The 22,589-nt window shown below is 37.9% G+C and overlaps 2 protein-coding genes and 2 long non-coding RNA genes across 4 annotated transcripts in view; all 4 read right to left on the minus strand.

The window, feature by feature from the left end:
* Window positions 1-2,876, minus strand: part of LOC109194387 (uncharacterized) — a 74,378-nt gene extending 71,502 nt beyond the window's left edge. Inside the window, exon 1 of the mRNA XM_019358855.2 lies at window positions 2,792-2,876. Coding sequence (XP_019214400.1) covers window positions 2,792-2,831 — 40 coding nt within the window. The 5' untranslated portion in view covers window positions 2,832-2,876. The remainder of the gene's footprint in view (window positions 1-2,791) is intronic.
* On the minus strand, window positions 523-1,051 carry LOC112846920 (uncharacterized). The gene is made up of 2 exons (XR_003220137.1): window positions 993-1,051; window positions 523-815 (listed from the first exon to the last, which is right to left on the minus strand). It is a non-coding gene; the product is annotated as an uncharacterized LOC112846920 (long non-coding RNA).
* Window positions 2,877-7,458: 4,582 nt separating the features above from the next.
* On the minus strand, window positions 7,459-9,924 carry LOC109202127 (uncharacterized). The gene is made up of 6 exons (XM_025907025.1): window positions 9,841-9,924; window positions 9,654-9,680; window positions 9,236-9,532; window positions 8,804-9,076; window positions 8,393-8,584; window positions 7,459-7,478 (listed from the first exon to the last, which is right to left on the minus strand). The coding sequence occupies exons 1-6, from the start codon at window positions 9,872-9,874 to the stop codon at window positions 7,459-7,461; spliced, it is 843 nt and encodes a 280-aa protein (XP_025762810.1). The 5' UTR covers window positions 9,875-9,924.
* A 10,456-nt stretch (window positions 9,925-20,380) lies between these two features.
* Window positions 20,381-22,370, minus strand: LOC102077520 (uncharacterized). The gene is made up of 3 exons (XR_268654.3): window positions 22,293-22,370; window positions 21,731-21,820; window positions 20,381-20,807 (listed from the first exon to the last, which is right to left on the minus strand). It is a non-coding gene; the product is annotated as an uncharacterized LOC102077520 (long non-coding RNA).
* Window positions 22,371-22,589: the final 219 nt, after the last annotated feature.

A 22,589-nucleotide genomic window follows, 5' to 3' on the forward strand; every position in this document is an offset into this window, starting at 1 on the left:
CGTTTTTTTCAGAAAAAGCATTGTGTCATTTATTTGCTTTTATTATTTATTTATATGCCCTCCGCAGACCATCTCTGCACTGCGTGGGTGATTGGTGGCGCCGTGCACACTAAGTGCTGCACACAGGGACAAGACGCACTAGGCTACGATCAGATCTTCCCTGGGCAGGGGGAGGTGATGAACTGTATGCCACTTTTTCATTGGCATACATTAAGTACAATGTTTTATTGCCTACGGTGGGGCAGGTCACATACTGAGTGAAGGTGGGCAGTGTGGAGTCCATCGAGACATGATTAAAGTCCCCTGATATTAGAAGAAGAGCTCTTGGAGATTGCGTTTGCAGTCTGCGGACCACAGAGAGTCACAGGCTGCCTCCACGGATGCTAACGGCTAATAGCTCAATGTCTCTGTTGCAGAGTTGTTCTTTCACAGCAATGTGCCCAGGGGTCCCACAACTGTCTTTAACAAATACTGCCAGTCCCCCTCCTTTCCTCTCACCGCTGTCTCTCGTCTTGTCCGGCCGCAGCAGCTGGAAGCCGGGCAGCCTACTCACAGAGGGAGTACCGGGCAGTGTCGGGGTACTGCCACTGTGACCGGGTTAGCGTCATTAGCTCCTCAATCATATCAGGGAGCGATCTCACGTTTACAGTGATTACAGGAAGGAGAGATGGTGTGTAAGGTGTCCTTCTCGGGAGACATCACCCCCGTCTCTTCCCTCACTGGGGACGTAGGGTCTGTCTGCCGGTAGCGCAGCTGCAGGGCGCAGCGCTAACAGCTGATCCCTAACGTAAACAAAGGAGCCATGCGCCGAGTGTCTAAATACGGGTGAAAAAAGAGAAGACAAAAGAAGAGAAAAGTCAACATAACTAGCACGGAGCGGTAATGCATGACAGCAGAATCTGATTGCTAAGACATAAGTTAAAGGTTAAGAGAAGTAAAGAGGAAAATAAGAAAGAAGCTCAGAAATGAGCAGATCTAGCTCTGCTCATTACCTGTTAGCTGCCATAACAGGTACCACAGTTAAGGTTTCAGAAAAAGCATTCTGTCGTTTCTTTGCTTGATCATGCTTTAAACACATCAAAATGCATAGTGGGATTATAATACAAGTCAATACTGTGACAAGCACTGGTACTGAATAGGCAATTACTTAGCAGCAAGGTGAATCGGTGATGCATTAGTGTGGTCTGCACTTCCTCTTCTTTGATTGGGTGAAATGAGTTGAAAGTAATTGGATGAGGGAACCATGGGGGATGCCCTGCATAATTTCAATAAAACGCCGTTTTAAACGCCGTTACAGCTGGCACAGAACGCCGTAAAAAACGCCGTTTTTATGCATCTTTGAAGGGCGTTTTCTGCCAAGTGACCGAAAAAACGGCGTTTCCATCTGTCTTTGAACGCCGCTTTTTACGTCACTCGGATGGTGCGTTCAGGGCGCTATGTGAGAGTTGGAAAAAACGGCGTTTGTCGAAACAGAACGCTGTTTTTTTGGCGTTTTGAATAATTAAACAGCGTTTTTTACGCCATTTCTTAACCAAACGGGTTAGAAAAGTGGCGAATTTTGGCACTAATGGCTTGCCAAACATTTTCGCTCGGCTCTATCGCGTTCGGTGTGAACACACCGCTAAGAGCACAACAGCTCCTAACTGCTGTTCAAACCTCGTCATTGTTATGTTAAACCAATCAGAAGAAACTTTGTCTTAAAGGAAACCAAAACATTCTGTGGCTGAACTGAGAGATTTAACCGAGACCTCTTATAAATAACTTCCAAGAATGAAAAGAATTGAGCTGAATATGAGCATATGTAAAAGTTACCCTTTAAGCTAAACGAACTTCATTAACAGTTTGCTCACATCTATGTTTTATTCAGTTTATGCTTACACATAGCCCGGAAAAGGACCCAAATGCAAGAGAACTTTTTAAGCAAAAACAGAGAAAAACGAAACAGGAACCCCAAAAATTGAACAACAGGCACAATAGATGGACAAGCAGACCAAAGCAAGGCATATCAGTATTTGTATGTTTTCTGACTGAAAAAATACACCTTTTTTAATAAAAAGCCAGAAAACAAACAGATTGCAGGGGGGAGGGACACAAGAGGATCAGTCGCAGAAGTTCAGCTTTACTAAAATGAACAGTGTGAATATACAAAGCCAACTAAACCTGTTTTGAGTTTCATCCACATAAAATGTCATTTTCAGAACTTGGATTCTCAGAAAGACAGAATAAAACATTAAGTGGCCACAGTAAGACACACGTCAAATGATAGACCTGCTGTGTCACACTTTTTGAAACCCTCAATGTCACTGTGTGACATTTAACGCATTGCAAACACCATGAGTAGAATGACTAAACAAATTTTGGCCTTTAATCAGTTCAGCATTTTTTAAAGTGTGAAACACTTCATACAAGTTACATTTGAATTTAACTAAAATAAAAAGTTAGAAGGAAATTATTTTAAAAATTAGCTCACTGTTTTGGTTTGTAACATCACAAATGATTCACATAATTTGGATCTACAGTATGTATTATGCAATATGTATTATAAAATAGAGTATTGAAAGTAGACTGGTACACACTGGCTCATCTCTTACCAGATGTCTTTCCTTTAACTTACACTTCAAACTATACCGTTACATAGTATGCGTAACAACAGCGACTCAGTAGTGATGACAATACAACTTAGCCTTGGGAAGCTATAACATAACAGATGAAATAACTTGTTTCTAAACAAATCTCTGTGATAGAAATGCACTAACTAAACTTGTAAACCTGTTGTATCATTAATACTCACAAGCAATAACTCTCCAAGGCAGAAATGTTTTAAAAGGCATCTAAGCCAACGCACAGCATATCTGCAGGCTAACAAGCAGCCAGCTTCCTGTTTCCTCCACCAACAGGAGCATAAAAAACCCCACTAAATAAATGCTCGTGAGTAATCCCACTATGACCAGCAGAGGGTGCTGAAGAGAAAGAACCTCTGCATGTAATAACAGCGAGTCTTGCCGCATTAGATCTATTTAAAAAAAAGTTCTCATGGGCTGGAGTTTGTCATGTGAGATGCTTGCTGCTGTTAGCAGATTGATTGTGTATGTGTGACCTCTGTGTAGTGTCTTCTCTGGTCTGCCTGCATTCACAACAAAAAGGCAATGGTTAGAATGCTCTCTTTTAATGTCGTGGGCAATCAGCACAAGATCTCGCAGGAATCCTCCATTACTCTGAGGATTACATTTCCACTTGCAGTGTGATCGTATAGTGGTAAATTTATACAACCAAAATAGAAAAACCTCAACACCATTAACATTGCATGTTAAATTTCCCAAATGAAAGGAATATAGAAATATATTTCAAAGCAGTACATGAAACAATGTGAATTCTGTAAACAGTGTGGCACAGTCACATACCTGCATTCACAACAAAAAGGCAATGGTTAGAATGCTCTCTTTTAATGTCGTGGGCAATCAGCACAAGATTTAAATGGGAAAGCAACAACAGAGTTAGCTAACTATGCTCCCCTTTTGTTTCCTCTCTTCGCAATAAAGAAATCTCACCTAAACATGCACTCAATTCAACATAAAGACTGGAGAAATGACCCGCAGCAAATGGTGTATAAACAACAAAAATAATCGGGTCAGACTGTATTACTTTAACAACCTGTGATATGATTTTTCTTCCCCATGACATTTGCGCATTCCTTACCTCGCAGGAATCCTCCATTATTCTGAGGATTACCCAGAATCCCTTGCCATTTGTGAATGTTGCAGGGTGAATTTTACAACACAAGGTGGCGCCAATGTCCCTATTTAACTATGTTACATATGCACACTGTAGCTAAACCTCTGGGTTGTGATTTGGGTGGAGTGCTATAGGTAGATTACTAATGTAAGAGAAAACACACATTATTACTGAAAAGCTTTAACAATAACAAGGGGAACTCCTGCAATGTGCAGTTTAATAAAACAGGTAAGTGGACCAGATGCAGTTCTTACAACATTTTCAGATTAATGTCTGAGAAATCACTTAATTGACAAATTTTAACCAGCTGTTTCACTGATATATCACTTTCATTTTCATCCTGTTGTACATGTTGGCATTTAACCAAGTGCTCGAGGCTTTTAATTCAACTCAGATTAAAAAAAAAATGCTTTTAACTTTTTAAAATGAGGATGTAGAGTTGTGTTTCTTAGCTGAGTATGCTCTAATCTGTCCAGTTTGTCTTGTTAAAGCTTTATTTTATTTTATTTTATCTTATTTTATTTTTAGGGGTCTGCTTGTCTTTCTGTAGATGCAAACACACAGCATAGTTTAAAGCACTTATCAGGAGTGTAACTAAGCATTTTTACTAAAGTGACAAGTAAGCATTTCATGCTGATCAGTCTGAGATGTCATGTCAGATCTCATATGACATTTGTCAAAGCTCGGTTTAAGTTTCTTCATACATTTTGTACCCACAGATCTTAGCATGGAATAGACCCTACTTTTGCATGAATGGTCATCTTTTTGTGGATATTATACAATGATTTAATACACTTACCTCCATGTTAAAAGTTCCAACTTTTATTTGTGCTTTTGTCAAGTATGTTATTAGTATAAGTATACAAACAGACTGACAGGTAGCAAAGCTAAAAAGAGATCGTATAACTTGTGAAACTCAAAAAGGTTTGACTTGAGCACAGTAGCTCCTCCTAACTGTTGTTCAAACCTTGTTATTGTGATGTTCAGAAGAAAGTTTGTCTTACTTGTGCTAAAATAGGCTGTGGCTGAACTGAGGAGTTTAACCAAGGCCTGTTTTAAATAACTTCCAACAATGAAAAGATGGAGATAAAAGAGAGCTAAAAATTCATCTTTAAATTACATTTCATTAAGTCAAAGCTGGCACATTCTCATTTATTCTTTATTCTATTTGTGTGGTTTTTTTCCTATGTTTCTTATAGGACAGCTGGAAACACGACCCAAATACAGGAGATCTCTGTTTCCTATCTAAAGCTAGAGAAAGAGTGGAAACAGACAAACTGACATCAGATAAAGGCAGGGGCAAGACTACTTGTACACATGGAGCAGATAGCCTGAACAGCCTGAAGTGAGAAAAATAAAACTGAGGTGAATCGAATGAGGACTGAGTGAGATGTACAAAAGCAGGAAGTAAAAGAAGGAAGCTTTCACAATAAAATAGGAAGGAAACCAATGATAAACAAGTAAGACCAAACATGAATAAGAGGAAGACAGGGAAATAAAAGGAAGAAGGAAACAGAAATACCAGAAACAACAATGACCATGACGAATTTTTTTTTTTTTTTTTGGTTTTAATTCAAGAAAAAGGTTTGGATCTGTTTAACATTACTTTGATTTTTGGTGTTTTCATTACTTGGTATGGTATAAAGAAAGTAAACAATTTCTGCAGAGGAAACAATATTTTCACTTATGTTGTAAATGAGTTACACTGAATACAACTACTTTGTTACACCAATCTCATTGTAGAAACTGGCTTTGTACAGAAATACAGCTTTTTCACTCAAAGAAACCATTATATTAATAAAGCTACTGTAAGATCACAATAACAATGAGCACGATTCTCTGTGTGGAAACAGTATTGATCGTGCTCTTGTGTGATGCTACAGTTGTTACTGTATGAAGGTCAGAGAAAAAAAAAAGATCGTTTTTTTTAATAATAAAAAGTGTCCATTGACATTTAAACAGGCATTAAACTGAGACACTGGAGGTGCAGCTGTCACTCTGTAAAGAATAAACAAGAAGGTGCAAATGAAGTGCCAGTTATTCTATAGTTACTATAATTGTTAAAAAAAAAAAATGCAATAAAACCCTTTAAATATTTATTATTTGACATGCTCAATAACATTTTTTTCACAGTTCACTGAATACACATATTTTAATGATTTGTATCTATAATGAGATTTTATGTCTGTTTAGATTCAAGCTGTCCGATTTGGTTCAGTGAAATTTGAAAATCAGAGTATTTAACAACAGGAATAAAGGAAAATGCAACTCACCAGTGTTGCAGTCATAGGTGACAGTACTGTACGTGTCACTATTACCAGCCTGTTAAATCATTTAATAAGAATTTACTTCAGGTATTACAGCAGCTTTATTCAACACAGATAATCACTGCAGGAAGGAATATCTCTGAGTAGATGAAGTTTTGAAAATAAAAGTCTTCAATTGTTGAGACTCACCAAAGATTTCCAATCATCTAAAACAGAAACCGCAACAAAATGTGTTTAATGACTAAATATAAACTATTGACATAGCATCTGAATTATTATTGCAGTAAAATCAAAAGAGCAACATACATTTTGATTTACCATTGACTTTGCTTTTTTTTCTGAATGGAAAAAGAGAAAACAGAATGAACCTTAATGTGAGCAATGATGGAAATTAAGGTGTAGACTGATACACAAGACGTGCTAATATGTGAGAATAACATTTCTTACCTCCCAAAACGGCATTTCTCTGCAGAATGTTAAAAAATAATAACAAGTAATTATTTATTAATACTTTAGAAGTCCAAGACAAATGAGGAACGCTGGATAGGCAGTCATTTGTTCATGTTTTACTACCATAAAATAATAAAACCTGAATATGAAATCAAATTGAAATGAAATGTGAAAATGTATGAACTGGACTTTTTAAATTCTTACCAGTCCTGCATTGATTAAGCAGAAAAGGCAACACAAGCAGAAAGGCATCCACTATCAGCACTGCTCCGATCATCCACATCCTTTTTTCTGCTTTAAGAGAGGTCATGTCACAGGTTCAAATTATCAACAGGGCAAAGACACTGTGAAAGTTGTTGTGAGGATGTTGTGACACAAAATGCTGGGTCATAAACACAGATCTGCATTTATTCACCAGAATCTCTGAAATTCACAAAGGTGTGACTACAAAATCATCCTTTTGTACATGTGACTTTTAACTGTGTCACTTAAAAAAGGAACATTAAGTATTCTCTAAATTTGTTTCGTATCAGCTCTTAATACAGGTATATTTTTGAGATTTTGTTAAATTATTTAAATCAGTTTGTTTATAACACCTAAATACACAAATGTATAACAAGAGAATTATTTGTTCCACTCTTTTTTTTTGTAGTATCAGTTTACCTTGCTTACTTTGTAAGCTAATACTGTAAAAGCAACTACATGAGTGGTAAGGTAAGTGTATTCAGGTAAATGCTTGTTTTCAATTAACAATTGTAAAACTCTCACCTGTAGTAGCATCTTTGGTGAAATTCAGATCAGTACTTTCAGATCCTTTCAGAAGCGATGTACAGATAATCAGACTTGATGGATCTAAAAAAATAAATAAAAACTTCAAACAACCTGGATGCAATACCTGGATAGAAATTGTGAAGGAACAATATACATGTTCCTTCACAATTTCTATCCCTTGGATTTTTTTTTTTTTTTTTTGTGAGTAAGAGGCTCTGATTCACTAAAATGGCAGAACTCAGAACCCGATATATGATCCTGAAAGAATAAACAACAAGAAAAACAGTATGATCACTTACTTTGTATACTAATGAAGGATATGTTGCTGTGAGGAGACTGATATTGTCCTCCTTTATGCTGTGACATGTAAAAACATGTGACTTCAACCTCAGCAGGTGAACTCTGCTGTGCCATAGAGAGGAGCTCAGTTCCTGTCAGTGTCTGCTGACAGGAGATGGACGTAGATTTTCTTCTTCTCATAAAGTACAAAAAACACTGAGTCACAGAAACAGATGATGGAGTCTGACAGTTCATTGTGACTGAGTCTGTTTCTATGATCACAGTTGGATTCACTGTCAGTTCAGGTCGAGGAGCTAAAAATGTTAAAATTTCTCAAGTTAAATAAACAAATGTTTCATTCATTTTGAAAATAAAATCTAATAATAGACATTGCTCTGGGAGTCTTATTTTTTTAAATGATCAAATGTGATGCGCATTATAATTTTCCTCACAGACTAGATCTCCTCAAGTTGAGAACAGCTTGTTGTTTTGTATTGATATTGTAGCTTAACCTCCACATATTAGTGCAATACTGTAGTATTTACACACTTTGTATTGTAACTGGTGACATGGTACTCACTGGAAATTTGGTCTCAAATCAATTCAACAAACTGGCAGTTTATATAAGAATAAAATCTTACATCCCTCCTAATGCGTTATAATTAAATTAAATTAAATTAAACTCTATAAACACCAGCTTTAATTTCTTACTTTGGTTTGTTAAACAAAAAGTATATGCACATCCTGTACTGAGGTATAATATAGACCAGCACATGATGATCACTGACTTTGTATGCTAATGAAGGATATGTTGCTATGAGGAGACAGCAACATATGTTCTACTTTATGCTCTGAGCTGTAAAAACATGTGACTTCAACCTCAGCAGGTGAACTCTGCTGTGCCAAAGAGAGGAGCTCAGTTCCTGTCAGTGTCTGCTGACAGGAGATGAACGTAGATTTTCTTCTTCTCATAAAGTACAAAAAACACTGAGTCACAGAAACAGATGATGGAGTCTGACAGTTCACTGTGACTGAGTCTGGCTCTATGATCATCTGTGGATTCACTGTCAGTTCACTCCGAGGAGCTAAAAATTTAAACATTTCTCAAGTTAAATGAAAAAATGTTTAATTTAATTCTTTCAATCTAATAATAGAAACCTCTCTCAGAGGTTTAGTTTAAATCTGATGGAAACATTTCTACTTGTTCACAACAACCCAAACTGATAGAAACCGGTTTCTTTTTTTTGTATTGATACTATAGCCAAACATCCTTGTATTAGTGCACTTCAGTAGTATTTACTCACTTTGTATGATGATTGCTGACATGTTGCTCACTGGAGATTTATATTTAAAAATGTAATAACAGGTCATTTCAACTGTAACAGGTAAACTTTTACGTGTCCATGACAGAAATTCAGCTCCTGTTAGAGTCCACAAACAAGGACCTGATTTGGCTGTTTTATCGCCTGTAATGATGAAATAACACCAAGACACAGAAACAGCCTGACAGTTCACTGTGACTGAGTCTGTCTCTGTGATCATCAGCGGGCTCACTGTCAGTTTAGGTGGACGAAGATCTGAAAAATTAAAGTATAATTTAGATTATTTAAATAGATTTATTTCTATATTATTTATTTTACAATAAATATTTATAATGGCAGCATATGCCGTGAGGTGAACTCCATAAGCATCAGTAAAACATATTATAAATTGTTCATGGTACTTTAGTCACTCACTGTTTATGATGATGGTGGATGGCTGGCTGTCAGGAGATGTATGTTTATGACTATAAACCTGTACAGTGTAAGAACATCTCACTTCAACCTCAGCAGGTACACTCTTATGTGTGATCTTCAGCAGCTCAGTCGCTGTCAGTGTCTGCACACAGGAGGAACCTTTGGACAGTTTCTGGCTTGCAATATAAAAATCACACTGAGGCACAGAAACAGATGATGGAGTCTGACAGCTCAGTATGACTGAGTCCATCTCTGTGATCAGAGGTGGATTCACGGTCAGTTCAGGTGGAACCCTGGCTGAAATTACATTTACATAGATGTTATTTTAAATAGTTAACATATGCACAAAAATATTCATGACGAGCAAAGAAAAATCAAACATCCCATACATTGATTAAAACATGAAAATAAGACTGACCTTGTGCTTTGATTTCATGAAAAAAATCTGAAGAAGAAAAGGAGATGAAACAAAATAGATTCAACAATAAAAAATGTAAACTAGTGTTAGAAACAAGAGAAACATGCTAACAGCCATTATAAGTGAGCCTATGTTAAGGAATAGCTGACGTGAACATTGAATGAACCTGATAAGAAGTTTAACTTACACATGAGAACGACTAGCAGCAGGAGATCAGCCATGATTAAAAGAACAATGTGAATGTGCAGAACAGACTACAACAGTCTGTCTGACTGCTCTGAGTCTCCCCTACATTAAATGTTAACTTTAGAACTTGCTTTCAGGAAAACCACAGTTTTCACAGTGTCACACAAACTGGCCACAGTAAGACACACTTCACATACTGTGAAAATGCAAAGATACACTTTTCAAAACCCTCACACATATAACTAGAATATATTTAGCCAACCACGGTATTAGTACAGAACACTTAAAGTGTTTTTTGGTCATTTGTGTGGCTTTGCTATTGTGTTTATTAAAGGCTCGTATTCACTAGAATGACAGGAGGACTAATACATACATGCTTTATATCACGTACATCTTGTTACATCAGATACATAAATGTTTTTCAGTGTTTTGGTGGAGGGTTTTTATCATGTTGGCCTGAATAGATTATTAATCACTTTTAAGATACTGATACATATATAATGAAACCTTCCACCTGATTTATAAACATGTCATTGTGTGCTGACTGCAGCTTTATATTTACTATACAAACATGAGAACAAACATTTAATAAAAGACTGTAAATAAGCTTTTTTATTGATGTTTCAATGTTTTTCTATGATAAATTGTTAGTTCTTTACAACTGATTTTTCACGCTCACTGTAACTGATTATCTGTCTGAGTGCTGTTGTCAGCACTGTCAGATCTTAATGAACAAACATTAATTTACATAGAATGGATGCTCTTTTATTATTATTAAATACTCTTTTTATAGGTGTTGTATGAACAATACTAAAGTGTGCGATGCCTCACTTTCTTCATTAAAGTCATGTTGTCTTTGTTTCATGTTTTGAAATACTTGCCTCGGCTCTCGTTTTTTAACTTTCACTTCACGTCCTCCTGTCTTTGTGCCTGTGCAGTGTGATAGAAGTTTCGCTTCATGGCTTTACAGAGTCACATGTGCTCCAACAGGACAAGGATGTGGTTTATTACAGCTCAAACATTAATCAAGTGGACTAGAGTTTATATCCTGTGAGGAATTGACTTAGATGACATTTGTTATCAATATTTTTAGTTTGCATTTGCAGTTTAGTTTGGTTTATTCAACAAAAGTGCTTGGCGTTGAGAAAGTTTAGTAAAAGACCAGAGTATGAAAATTCACAATGTTAAATGTGTGCCTAGAAAATCTGGCTATTACCCTGTGTCTTCTAACTCTTTATGCTCCCCTCACCAATTAATCATTGTACCTCCTAACCCTCCAGTTTTGTGCACCCCCACCCCCCTTACTTTAGTGTTCCCGGTGAAAATTGACCAGTCTGTTTTAACAACTCTTAAATTAGCATAACAAACATTTTTCACAACCAAATTCAGTTCAGTGGGTCGTTCAATGAGTCCTTCAGTGGTTGCTCAGTGGGCCATTCAGGGGGTCATTCAGTCAATTGGGGGAGGGGTTGAGTGGATTCCCATTCAATTTCTATGGTGGTCATATTTGACCGGGAACACCACAGATGTAACAAGGTTGATTAAAAAACTCAAAATTCAATGAAACAATTTATATGTTCAAGTGCATAGTGTGGAGGATGCCATAAGGCCTTGAGGCAATCAGATTTAGAAAACAATATTTATGAGTGCTTTCTGTGAGTCAGTATAGTTTATTTGTTCACCAGGCATTAAAAAGGGATCTATGAAAGTGACATACAGTGTGAAATATACATGTTTGAGGCACAATTAACAGAGGTGGGACCAAGTCATTGTTTTGCAAGTCTCAAGTAAGTCCCAAGTCTTTATCCTCAAGTCACAAGTCAAGTCTCAAGTAAAGTCAAGCAAGTCAGAGTCAAGTCGCAAGTCAAGACAGACAACTTTCAAGTCAAGTCCCAAGTCCGAAACTTTGAATTTCAAGTCCTTTCAAGTCTTTTTTTTAACCCTCTGGGGTCCCGGGTATAATTGGCCGTTCTTGACTACTTTTGATTTTACTTCTATATTTCACTTTTAAAATATGTTTTTCTTGCCTTGTTTGGTATCATTATTTACAGCACAACCTCAAATATCTGAAATTTGAGTTATTTTTTTCATTTTGGTATACTATATTAGCACAGTTGATCTAAATTCAGACAAAAAATTCAGAATCCGAGTAGAAAAAAGTTATATTTTTTTACATGTTTAACGAATCATTTTCATAACTTGAAATGCAAATAGAAATTGTACATTTCTAAAAATTATGCACAAGTTTTGCAAACAACAAAGTTATATGGTACTATTTACCTAAAAATGCAGCCAAGGCCTCAGGCGTTTTTTATATAACCATTTAAATCTATTTACAGAACAATCAGGTGTGCTGCATCAAATAAGAAGGCACACAAATGGTTTGTGCCAGTCCAAAAAATGTAGTTTGTGTTCAGTATAAGACAGAGGAGAACACCACAGGCCTAAACCCTGCAGGTCTGACAACTGGAGGTGCAACAGTCCAGTTTTCTATGTGGAGACAGCGTTTACATTGGAATCTGCCTTTGACAGCTTTTTTAGATCAAATATGAAATTCAGCAGTCTAACCGACACACAATACAAAACAATAACTACACAAACTAACTATAGCCTCCAAACACGCTAAACGTCACTAATGTCTCACATATGAAAACTCGCTCTCTCTCTTTCTTTCGCTCGCCCGCTTTCCGTCGCGGGTGTCACTCCTAAAAACTTCCCCTTCTCCCTAAACAACCAAATGTCACATGTTGCCTTATCATTTTTTTGATTGGCTGACATGGTAAACTCTAACACCAATAGGGAAGGGGTGTTTTTTCTTTTTCTTTTTTCACTCGCAAGTGGAGCATATGCTAGGCTGTCTGTAGAAAACGCCGTTTTTGTCTAGCATCCCTGTTGAGAATAACCTTTGCAAATAAACAACAGCTAATAATATAAGATCAAAGTATTTTATTTGATGTATTGACATAAATGACAGAAGAAAAAGGCCATGTATAGCAGGACTACTCAATTACACACTAAGGTGGGCCAGATTTTCTAACCAAAAAAAAATTTTTTCCCTGGCTCAGACATGCAAAAATTAAACACGACCATACACTAATTGCAAATTAAACACAGTGATTTTGAATTGTGATGTGATGGTAAAATAAATATTTGTCAGTCTAAACTGGGTTAAATCTACGGGGTTAATGATGGGGAGGAGACGGAGAGAGACTGAGTACAGCTACAGAACCCACTTTCTGAAACGGACCCTGCTCACCATTCACCGACAATTCTGAGCTAACAAGTTGCATGTTATACTTGGATGCGCTTGTAGGACCGGATTTAAAATAGCATGACAAACATATCATACCTGTTAAAGCCAAACAGTATCATCAACGTAGCCCGAAGAACATTTGCTAATAAGATGAAGTTAGCTAAGTCAGCTGTCTCATCGTAGCAAAAAAAAAAAAAAAAAAAAAAAAAAAAGCAAAGCACCACCTACTGTTCTTTATGCAACTTCAAATGTCGGACAAAGTTGGAAGTTGTTCCATCTCCGTCTGTGATTCTCTTCTTGCATGTTTTGCATATTGCATTTCGTTTTTTGTTGACTACTTCGTAGTTTATGTACCCGAAAGAAATTACTCTTGGAAGCATTTTTGGCTCGAGCGTTTTTGTTCTTGTTTTTTTCAAATCTGGTTAATTTGATTGGCTGTGCTACAGCCCACGCTCACATACATACGGAGTGTGGTAAGAATGAATGAATGAATAAAGTGAATTAATGGTCTGCACTTTTTATATAATATGTATGTTAAATTTTAGATTTGGGTAAAATATCAAGTCTTTTCAAGTAAACAGGTTCAAGTCCAATTCAAGTCCCAAGTCACTGGTGTAAAAGTCCAAGTCAAGTCACAAGTCTTACAACCTTTTTTCAAGTCAAGTCTAAAGTCATAAAATTAATGACTCGAGTCCAAGTCATGTGACTCGAGTCCACACCTCTGACAATTAATATTAACAATCCAGCAGAAGTCACATTACAATGACCTGTGAATGTCTGTGTGTGGTAGGACTTGACCTAAGCGGCTAAAGGATGGAAGGAGTTTGTGAAAAAAAAACCAACAAAAAAAAAAAAAAAACAATATTTACAAAAATAAATGAGAAACTTAACTCATAGTTAACTTAGTTCAAATAAACATAACTGAACTTAAATCAATGGAAGTTAAGGTCAAACTGCACACAGCTACACTGACCTGGTCCTTTTCCCTGAACACCTGCGTTCATCTGCTTAAATAGTCCATTCACCCCTGGACTATTCCAATAGGTAGGTGAGACAAACATTTCTACACTCAAACCTATACTGCTACTCCTTCCTAGCAAAAAAACCCAAAACTCTTCAGTGTATAGTCGATACGTATTACAACAAATCCATTTCTCTATAAACACACTCTAAAATCAACTTTATTAAATTACAAAGATTCTCCCCCTTCTTCACCTGGTCTCTTCCGCAGACTTCAGATTAACCAGAAAGCTATAAATACAGGAAGTGAAACTACATTTCCTTCTTTTGTTCCTGGAACACAGGTAGGTATGGTGAGTTCAAACAAAACAAGTTAACAGTTGAAATAAATATCATGTTAACTTAACAAACGTGTCAGAATTGATTTAAACCAAGATGTTATGTTGTATAATCAGTGAAAGTGTAAAACATAAACAAACCCGGATTAGTAGATGTTTGCTTATTGCAGACTACAAAACAAGAACAAGAATGTTAACTAAGAATACGGACAAATGGTGTTCTCACCCACTTTGTCACACTGTGACATTTTCCTTGCAAAGACCTCAACACATGACAAAGCTCTGACAAGCAGGGTGGCAAAAAAAGAGCCCATATAAAGTAAAAAGCTTTGACTAAGAGCACAACAGCTCCTAACTGCTGTTCAAACCTCGTCATTGTTATGTTAAACCAGTCAGAAGAAACTTTGTCTTAAAGGAAACCAAAACATTCTGTGGCTGAACTGAGAGATTTAACCGAGACCTCTTATAAATAACTTCCAAGAATGAAAAGAACTGAGCTGAATATGAGCATATGTAAAAGTTACCCTTTAAGCTAAATGAACTTCATTAACAGCTTGCTCACATCTATGTTTTATTCAGTTTATGCTTACACATAGCCCGGAAAAGGACCCAAACGCAAGAGAACTTTTAAGCAAAAACAGAAAAACGAAATTGTCACGACTGGGGCGGCAGTCGTGTGGTTGAATGAATGAGGATCCAAGATGCAGATGGCAGTGGAGATGCGAGTGGAGCTTTATTTACAGCGAAAAATAACAAAGGTGAGGGCAGAACTGAACATAAACTGGGTAAAACTAACAAACAAACCAGATAACGTAATGACACCGAGAAATATACAGAGAGAGCAGATGAAGAAGGCTGGGCAGAGAGAAGCAGAGAAACACAGAATTAACACCGGGTAACACAGAATTCACTGGGAAACAGACGACGCGACGAGGAGCACAGGCAGACACGCAGTATAAATACACACACACCAGGTAATTAGGAAATGGCAGACAGGCAGGGACACAGCTGGAACTAATGCACATAACGAGACACAAACCTACAAAGTAAAACAGGAAACTCACAGACTGTTTTACACAACCAACTGGGGACACGAACAGAACACAGAGGAGAGACACAGGTAGGGATGATAGAAACACACAACTCAAACCCTAAGAACAAATACAAAATCAGAATAAACTAGAGAAATGATAATAATAAACTTAAAGCGCTGGGTCACCGACCCAGGACCTTGACAGTACCCCCCCCCCCCCCCCCCCTCAAGGGCTGGTACCCGACAGCCCCAAAACACAAATGAACCACCAAGCCCGGGTGGGCGGTGGGAGGCCCAGGATGGAGGGTCCGGACCAGGACCAAAACGGAGGCCCCAGAGTCCCAAATAAAAGGTCCCAAACAGTCACAGGGGAGCAGAGTCCAAAACATAGTTCAGGTGGCCGGCCCGGGGGCCGATAGCACAGTTGGCCAGGATGAAACAGTTCAGCGGCACGGCCCTGAAGAAGGCGGCGGTGGCGGCAGAAGTCCGGAGGCCGGCCACGCGGAAGGCGGCGGTGGCGGCAGAAGTCCGGATGCCGGCCACGCGGAAGGCGGCGGTGGCAACCCCGTTCAGGAGGGCGTCCACGACGGCGATAATCACCAGCCGGCAGCCTAGAAAACGGCTGGTGATGATGAGGCTGCTGCAGGCGGCGTGGATGAAGCTGCTGCTGCTGCGCTGAAGCAGATGAGGAGGCTGCTGCTGGCGGCGTGGATGAAGCTGCAGCTGGCGCGGATGATGAGGCTGCAGCTGGCGGCCGGACGGGCTCCTCGGGCCCTCCAGCTGACGAGGCAGAAGGCTGGACGGGCTGGAGCAAGTAACAGTCTCTAAACTAGCCAGCTGTTGAGGAATGATTACATTTTTAACGTGTTTGTCTCTCTGCAAAAAATACATACTAGAAAAAAAAGAGTCCAAAATGGGAGGCACAGACACAGCCTCCCGTATAGAGGGAGTCGGTGAAGACGGAGATTGCATAGATGACAGGGCTAGCGGGGATACCGGAGGCTGAGCTGAATGCTGCTGGGCAGCTAAACGAGCGTGTGGCTGGGCAGCTAAACGAGCGTGTGGCTGGGCAGCTAAACGAGCGTGTGGCTGGGCAGCTAAACGAGCGTGTGGCTGGGCAGCTAAACGAGCGTGTGGCTGGGCAGCTAAACGAGCGTGTGGCTGGGCAGCTAAACGAGCGTGTGGCTGGGCAGCTAAACGAGCGTGTGGCTGGGCAGCTAAACGAGGTAAAGACTGCTGAGCAGGAGAATGAACAGGCAACAAACAGTTCTTGTTATCTGCTGCACAAAACAAAGCCCCTGAATAAACTGTCCCACAGTCCAAAACAGAAAAAGGGTCCTTCTCACTCACCACAGCCAGCAGTTCTGAAGTCCCAATATCCGGCTGTGGGGTGACGCGCCGGTGGCGCGATCGTCGCTTCCTCCCTGCGGACGGCTTCAACGGGCCGGGCAAAACCACCAGCAGGGGAAGCTGACGCGACTGTTCCGGGATGGGCGTAGTCCACTGCTGCTGGATAAAGTCTGGACTCGCGAGCATGCACCACCTCCCGGGCTTTATGCAGGTTGCAAATTAAGTCCGAAACTCCCTTGAGCTGGCAGAGGTAGGGATTTCCTTCCAGGATCGCCTCGATGGCTTTTAACCCCACCACTTTCGCCCTTGCGTTGGTGGTGTGGGTTACCCAGTCCATCAGGCGTTGGATGCGTGCGAGGTCGCTCTCCCCAGACAAAGCTGCTGGATCCATCTTGTGGTCGCGTCGTACTGTCACGACTGGGGCGGCAGTCGTGTGGTTGAATGAATGAGGATCCAAGATACAGATGGCAGTGGAGATGCGAGTAGAGCTTTATTTACAGCGAAAAATAACAAAAGGTGAGGGCAGAACTGAACATAAACCTAAACTGGGTAAAACTAACAAACAAACCAGATAACGTAATGACACCAAGAGATATACAGAGAGAGCAGATGAAGAAGGCTGGGCAGAGAGACGCAGAGAAACACAGAATTAACACCGGGTAACACAGAGAATTCACTGGGAAACACAGACGACGCAACGAGGAGCACAGGCAGACACGCAGTATAAATACACACACCAGGTAATTAGGAAATGGCAGACAGGCAGGGACACAGCTGGAACTAATGGACATAACGAGACACAAACCTACAAAGTAAAACAGGAAACTCACAGACTGTTTTACACAACCAACTGGGGACACGAACAGAACACAGAGGAGAGACACAGGTAGGGATGATAGAAACACACAACTAAAACCCTAAGAACAAATACAAAATCAGAATAAACTAGAGAAATGATAATAATAAACTTAAAGCGCTGGGTCACCGACCCAGGACCATGACAGAAACAGGAACCCCAAAAATTGAACAACAGGGACAATAGATGGACAAGCAGACCAAAGCAAGGCATATCAGTATTTGTATGTTTTCTGACCGAAAAAATACATTTTTTTTTAATAAAAAGCCAGAAAACAAACAGATTGCAGGGGGGAGGGACACAAGAGGATCAGTTGCAGAAGTTCAGCTTTACTAAAATGAACAGTGTGAATATACAAAGCCAACTAAACCTGTTTTAAGTTTCATCCACATAAAATGTCATTTTCAGAACTTGATTCTCAGAAAGACAGAAAAAAACATTAAGTGAGACACACGTCAAATGATAGACCTGCTGTGTCACACTTTTTGAAACCCTCAATGTCAGTGTGTGACATTTAACGCATTGCAAACACCATGAGTAGAATGACTAAACAAATTTTGGCCTTTAATCAGTTCAGCATTTTTTAAAGTGTGAAACACTTCATACAAGTTACATTTGAATTTAACTAAAATAAAAAGTTAGAAGGAAATTATTTTAAAAATTAGCTCACTGTTTTGGTTTGTAACATCACAAATGATTCACATAATTTGGATCTACAGTATGTATTATGCAATATGTATTATAAAATAGAGTATTGAAAGTAGACTGGTACACACTGGCTCATCTCTTACCAGATGTCTTTCCTTTAACTTACACTTCAAACTATACTGTTACATAGTATGCGTAACAACAGCGACTCAGTAGTGATGACAATACAACTTAGCCTTGGGAAGCTATAACATAACAGATGAAATAACTTGTTTCTAAACAAATCTCTGTGATAGAAATGCACTAACTAAACTTGTAAACCTGTTGTATCATTAATACTCACAAGCAATAACTCTCCAAGGCAGAAATGTTTTAAAAGGCATCTAAGCCAACGCACAGCATATCTGCAGGCTAACAAGCAGCCATCTTCCTGTTTCCTCCACCAATAGGAGCATAAAAACCCCCACTAAATATATGCTCGTGAGTAATCCCACTATGACCAGCAGAGGGTGCTGAAGAGAAAGAACCTCTGCATGTAATAACAGTGACTCTCCCGCATTAGATCCATTAAAAAAAAAAAAAAGCTATCATGGACTGGAGTTTGTCATGTGAGATGCTTGCAGCTGTTAGCAGATTGATTGTGTATGCACACTGTAGCTAAACCTCTGGGTTGTGATTTGGGTAGAGTGCTATAGGTAGATTACTAATGTAAGAGAAAACACACATTATTACTGAAAAGCTTTAACAATAACAAGGGGAACTCCTGCAATGTGCAGTTTAGTAAAACAGGTAAGTGGACCAGATGCAGTTCTTACAACACTTTCAGATTAATGTCTGAGAAATCACAAAATTTTAACCAGCTGTTTCACTGATATAATACTTTCATTTTCATCCTGCTCTATATGTTGGCATTTAACCAAATTCCACAGGGCTCGAGGCTTTTAATTAAACTCAGATTTTAAAAAATGCTTTTAACTTTTTTAAATGAGGATGTAGAGTTGTGTTTCTGAGCTGAGTATGCTTTAATCTGTCCAGTTTGTCTTGTTAAAGCTTTATTTTATTTTATTTTATCTTATTTTATTTTTAGGGGTCTGCTTGTCTTTCTGTAGATGCCACCACACATCATTGTTTAAACCACTTATCAGGAGTGTAACTAAGCATTTTTACTAAAGTGACAAGTAAGCATTTCATGCTGATCAGTCTGAGATGTCAGATCTCATATGACATTTGTCAAAGCTCGGTTTAAGTTTCTTCATACATTTTGTACCCACAGATCTTAGCATGGAATAGACCCTAGTTTTGCATGAATGGTCATCTTTTTGTGGATATTATACAATGATTTAATACACTTACCTCCATGTTAAAAGTTCCAACTTTTATTTGTGCTTTTGTCAAGTACATTATTAGTATAAGTATACAAACAGACTGACAGGTAGCAAAGCTAAAAAGAGATCGTATAACTTGTGAAACTCAAAAAGGTTTGACTTGAGCACAGTAGCTCCTCCTAACTGTTGTTCAAACCTTGTTATTGTGATGTTCAGAAGAAAGTTTGTCTTACTTGTGCTAAAATAGGCTGTGGCTGAACTGAGGAGTTTAACCAAGGCCTGTTTTAAATAACTTCCAACAATGAAAAGATGGAGATTAAAGAGAGCTAAAAATTCATCTTTAAATTACATTTCATTAAGTCAAAGCTGGCATATTCTCATTTATTCTTTATTCTATTTGTGTGGTTTTTTCCTATGTTTCTTATAGGACAGCTGGAAACACGACCCAAATACAGGAGATCTGTTTTCTTTCTAAAACTAGAGAAAGAGTGGAAACAGACAAACTGACATCAGATAAAGGCAGGGGCAAGACTACTTGTACACATGGAGCAGATAGCCTGAACAGCCTGAAGTGAGAAAAATAAAGCTGAGGTGAATTGAATGAGGACTGAGTGGCAGGAAGTAAAAGAAGGAAGCTTTCAAAATAAAATAGGAAGGAAACCAATGATAAACAAGACCAAACATGAATAAGAGGAAGACAGGGAAACAAAAGGAAGAAGGAAATAGAAATACCAGAAACAACAATGACCATGACGAATTTTTTTTTTTTTTGGTTTTAATTCAAGAAAAAGGTTTGGATCTGTTTAACATTACTTTGATTTTTGGTGTTTTCATTACTTGGTATGGTATAAAGAAAGTAAACAATTTCTGCAGAGGAAACAATATTTTCACTTATGTTGTAAATGAGTTACACTGAATACAACTACTTTGTTACACCAATCTCATTGTAGAAACTGGCTTTGTACAGAAATACAGCTTTTTCACTCAAAGAAACCATTATATTAATAAAGCTACTGTAAGATCACAATAACAATGAGCACGATTCTCTGTGTGGAAACAGTATTGATCGTGCTCTTGTGTGATGCTACAGTTGTTACTGTATGAAGGTCAGAGAAAAAAAAAAGATCGTTTTTTTTAATAATAAAAAGTGTCCATTGACATTTAAACAGGCATTAAACTGAGACACTGGAGGTGCAGCTGTCACTCTGTAAAGAATAAACAAGAAGGTGCAAATGAAGTGCCAGTTATTCTATAGTTACTATAATTGTTAAAAAAAAAAAATGCAATAAAACCCTTTAAATATTTATTATTTGACATGCTCAATAACATTTTTTTCACAGTTCACTGAATACACATATTTTAATGATTTGTATCTATAATGAGATTTTATGTCTGTTTAGATTCAAGCTGTCCGATTTGGTTCAGTGAAATTTGAAAATCAGAGTATTTAACAACAGGAATAAAGGAAAATGCAACTCACCAGTGTTGCAGTCATAGGTGACAGTACTGTACGTGTCACTATTACCAGCCTGTTAAATCATTTAATAAGAATTTACTTCAGGTATTACAGCAGCTTTATTCAACACAGATAATCACTGCAGGAAGGAATATCTCTGAGTAGATGAAGTTTTGAAAATAAAAGTCTTCAATTGTTGAGACTCACCAAAGATTTCCAATCATCTAAAACAGAAACCGCAACAAAATGTGTTTAATGACTAAATATAAACTATTGACATAGCATCTGAATTATTATTGCAGTAAAATCAAAAGAGCAACATACATTTTGATTTACCATTGACTTTGCTTTTTTTTCTGAATGGAAAAAGAGAAAACAGAATGAACCTTAATGTGAGCAATGATGGAAATTAAGGTGTAGACTGATACACAAGACGTGCTAATATGTGAGAATAACATTTCTTACCTCCCAAAACGGCATTTCTCTGCAGAATGTTAAAAAATAATAACAAGTAATTATTTATTAATACTTTAGAAGTCCAAGACAAATGAGGAACGCTGGATAGGCAGTCATTTGTTCATGTTTTACTACCATAAAATAATAAAACCTGAATATGAAATCAAATTGAAATGAAATGTGAAAATGTATGAACTGGACTTTTTAAATTCTTACCAGTCCTGCATTGATTAAGCAGAAAAGGCAACACAAGCAGAAAGGCATCCACTATCAGCACTGCTCCGATCATCCACATCCTTTTTTCTGCTTTAAGAGAGGTCATGTCACAGGTTCAAATTATCAACAGGGCAAAGACACTGTGAAAGTTGTTGTGAGGATGTTGTGACACAAAATGCTGGGTCATAAACACAGATCTGCATTTATTCACCAGAATCTCTGAAATTCACAAAGGTGTGACTACAAAATCATCCTTTTGTACATGTGACTTTTAACTGTGTCACTTAAAAAAGGAACATTAAGTATTCTCTAAATTTGTTTCGTATCAGCTCTTAATACAGGTATATTTTTGAGATTTTGTTAAATTATTTAAATCAGTTTGTTTATAACACCTAAATACACAAATGTATAACAAGAGAATTATTTGTTCCACTCTTTTTTTGTAGTATCAGTTTACCTTGCTTACTTTGTAAGCTAATAATGTAAAAGCAACTACATGAGTGGTAAGGTAAGTGTATTCAGGTAAATGCTTGTTTTCAATTAACAATTGTAAAACTCTCACCTGTAGTAGCATCTTTGGTGAAATTCAGATCAGTACTTTCAGATCCTTTCAGAAGTGATGTACAGATAATCAGACTTGATGGATCTAAAAAAATAAATAAAAACTTCAAACAACCTGGATGCAATACCTGGATAGAAATTGTGAAGGAACAATATACATGTTCCTTCACAATTTCTATCCCTTGGATTTTTTTTTTTTCTTTTGTGAGTAAGAGGCTCTGATTCACTAAAATGGCAGAACTCAGAACCCGATATATGATCCTGAAAGAATAAACAACAAGAAAAACAGTATGATCAC

This window comes from Oreochromis niloticus, linkage group LG5 (genome assembly GCF_001858045.2).
Source record: "Oreochromis niloticus isolate F11D_XX linkage group LG5, O_niloticus_UMD_NMBU, whole genome shotgun sequence".
NCBI lineage: Eukaryota > Metazoa > Chordata > Actinopteri > Cichliformes > Cichlidae > Oreochromis > Oreochromis niloticus.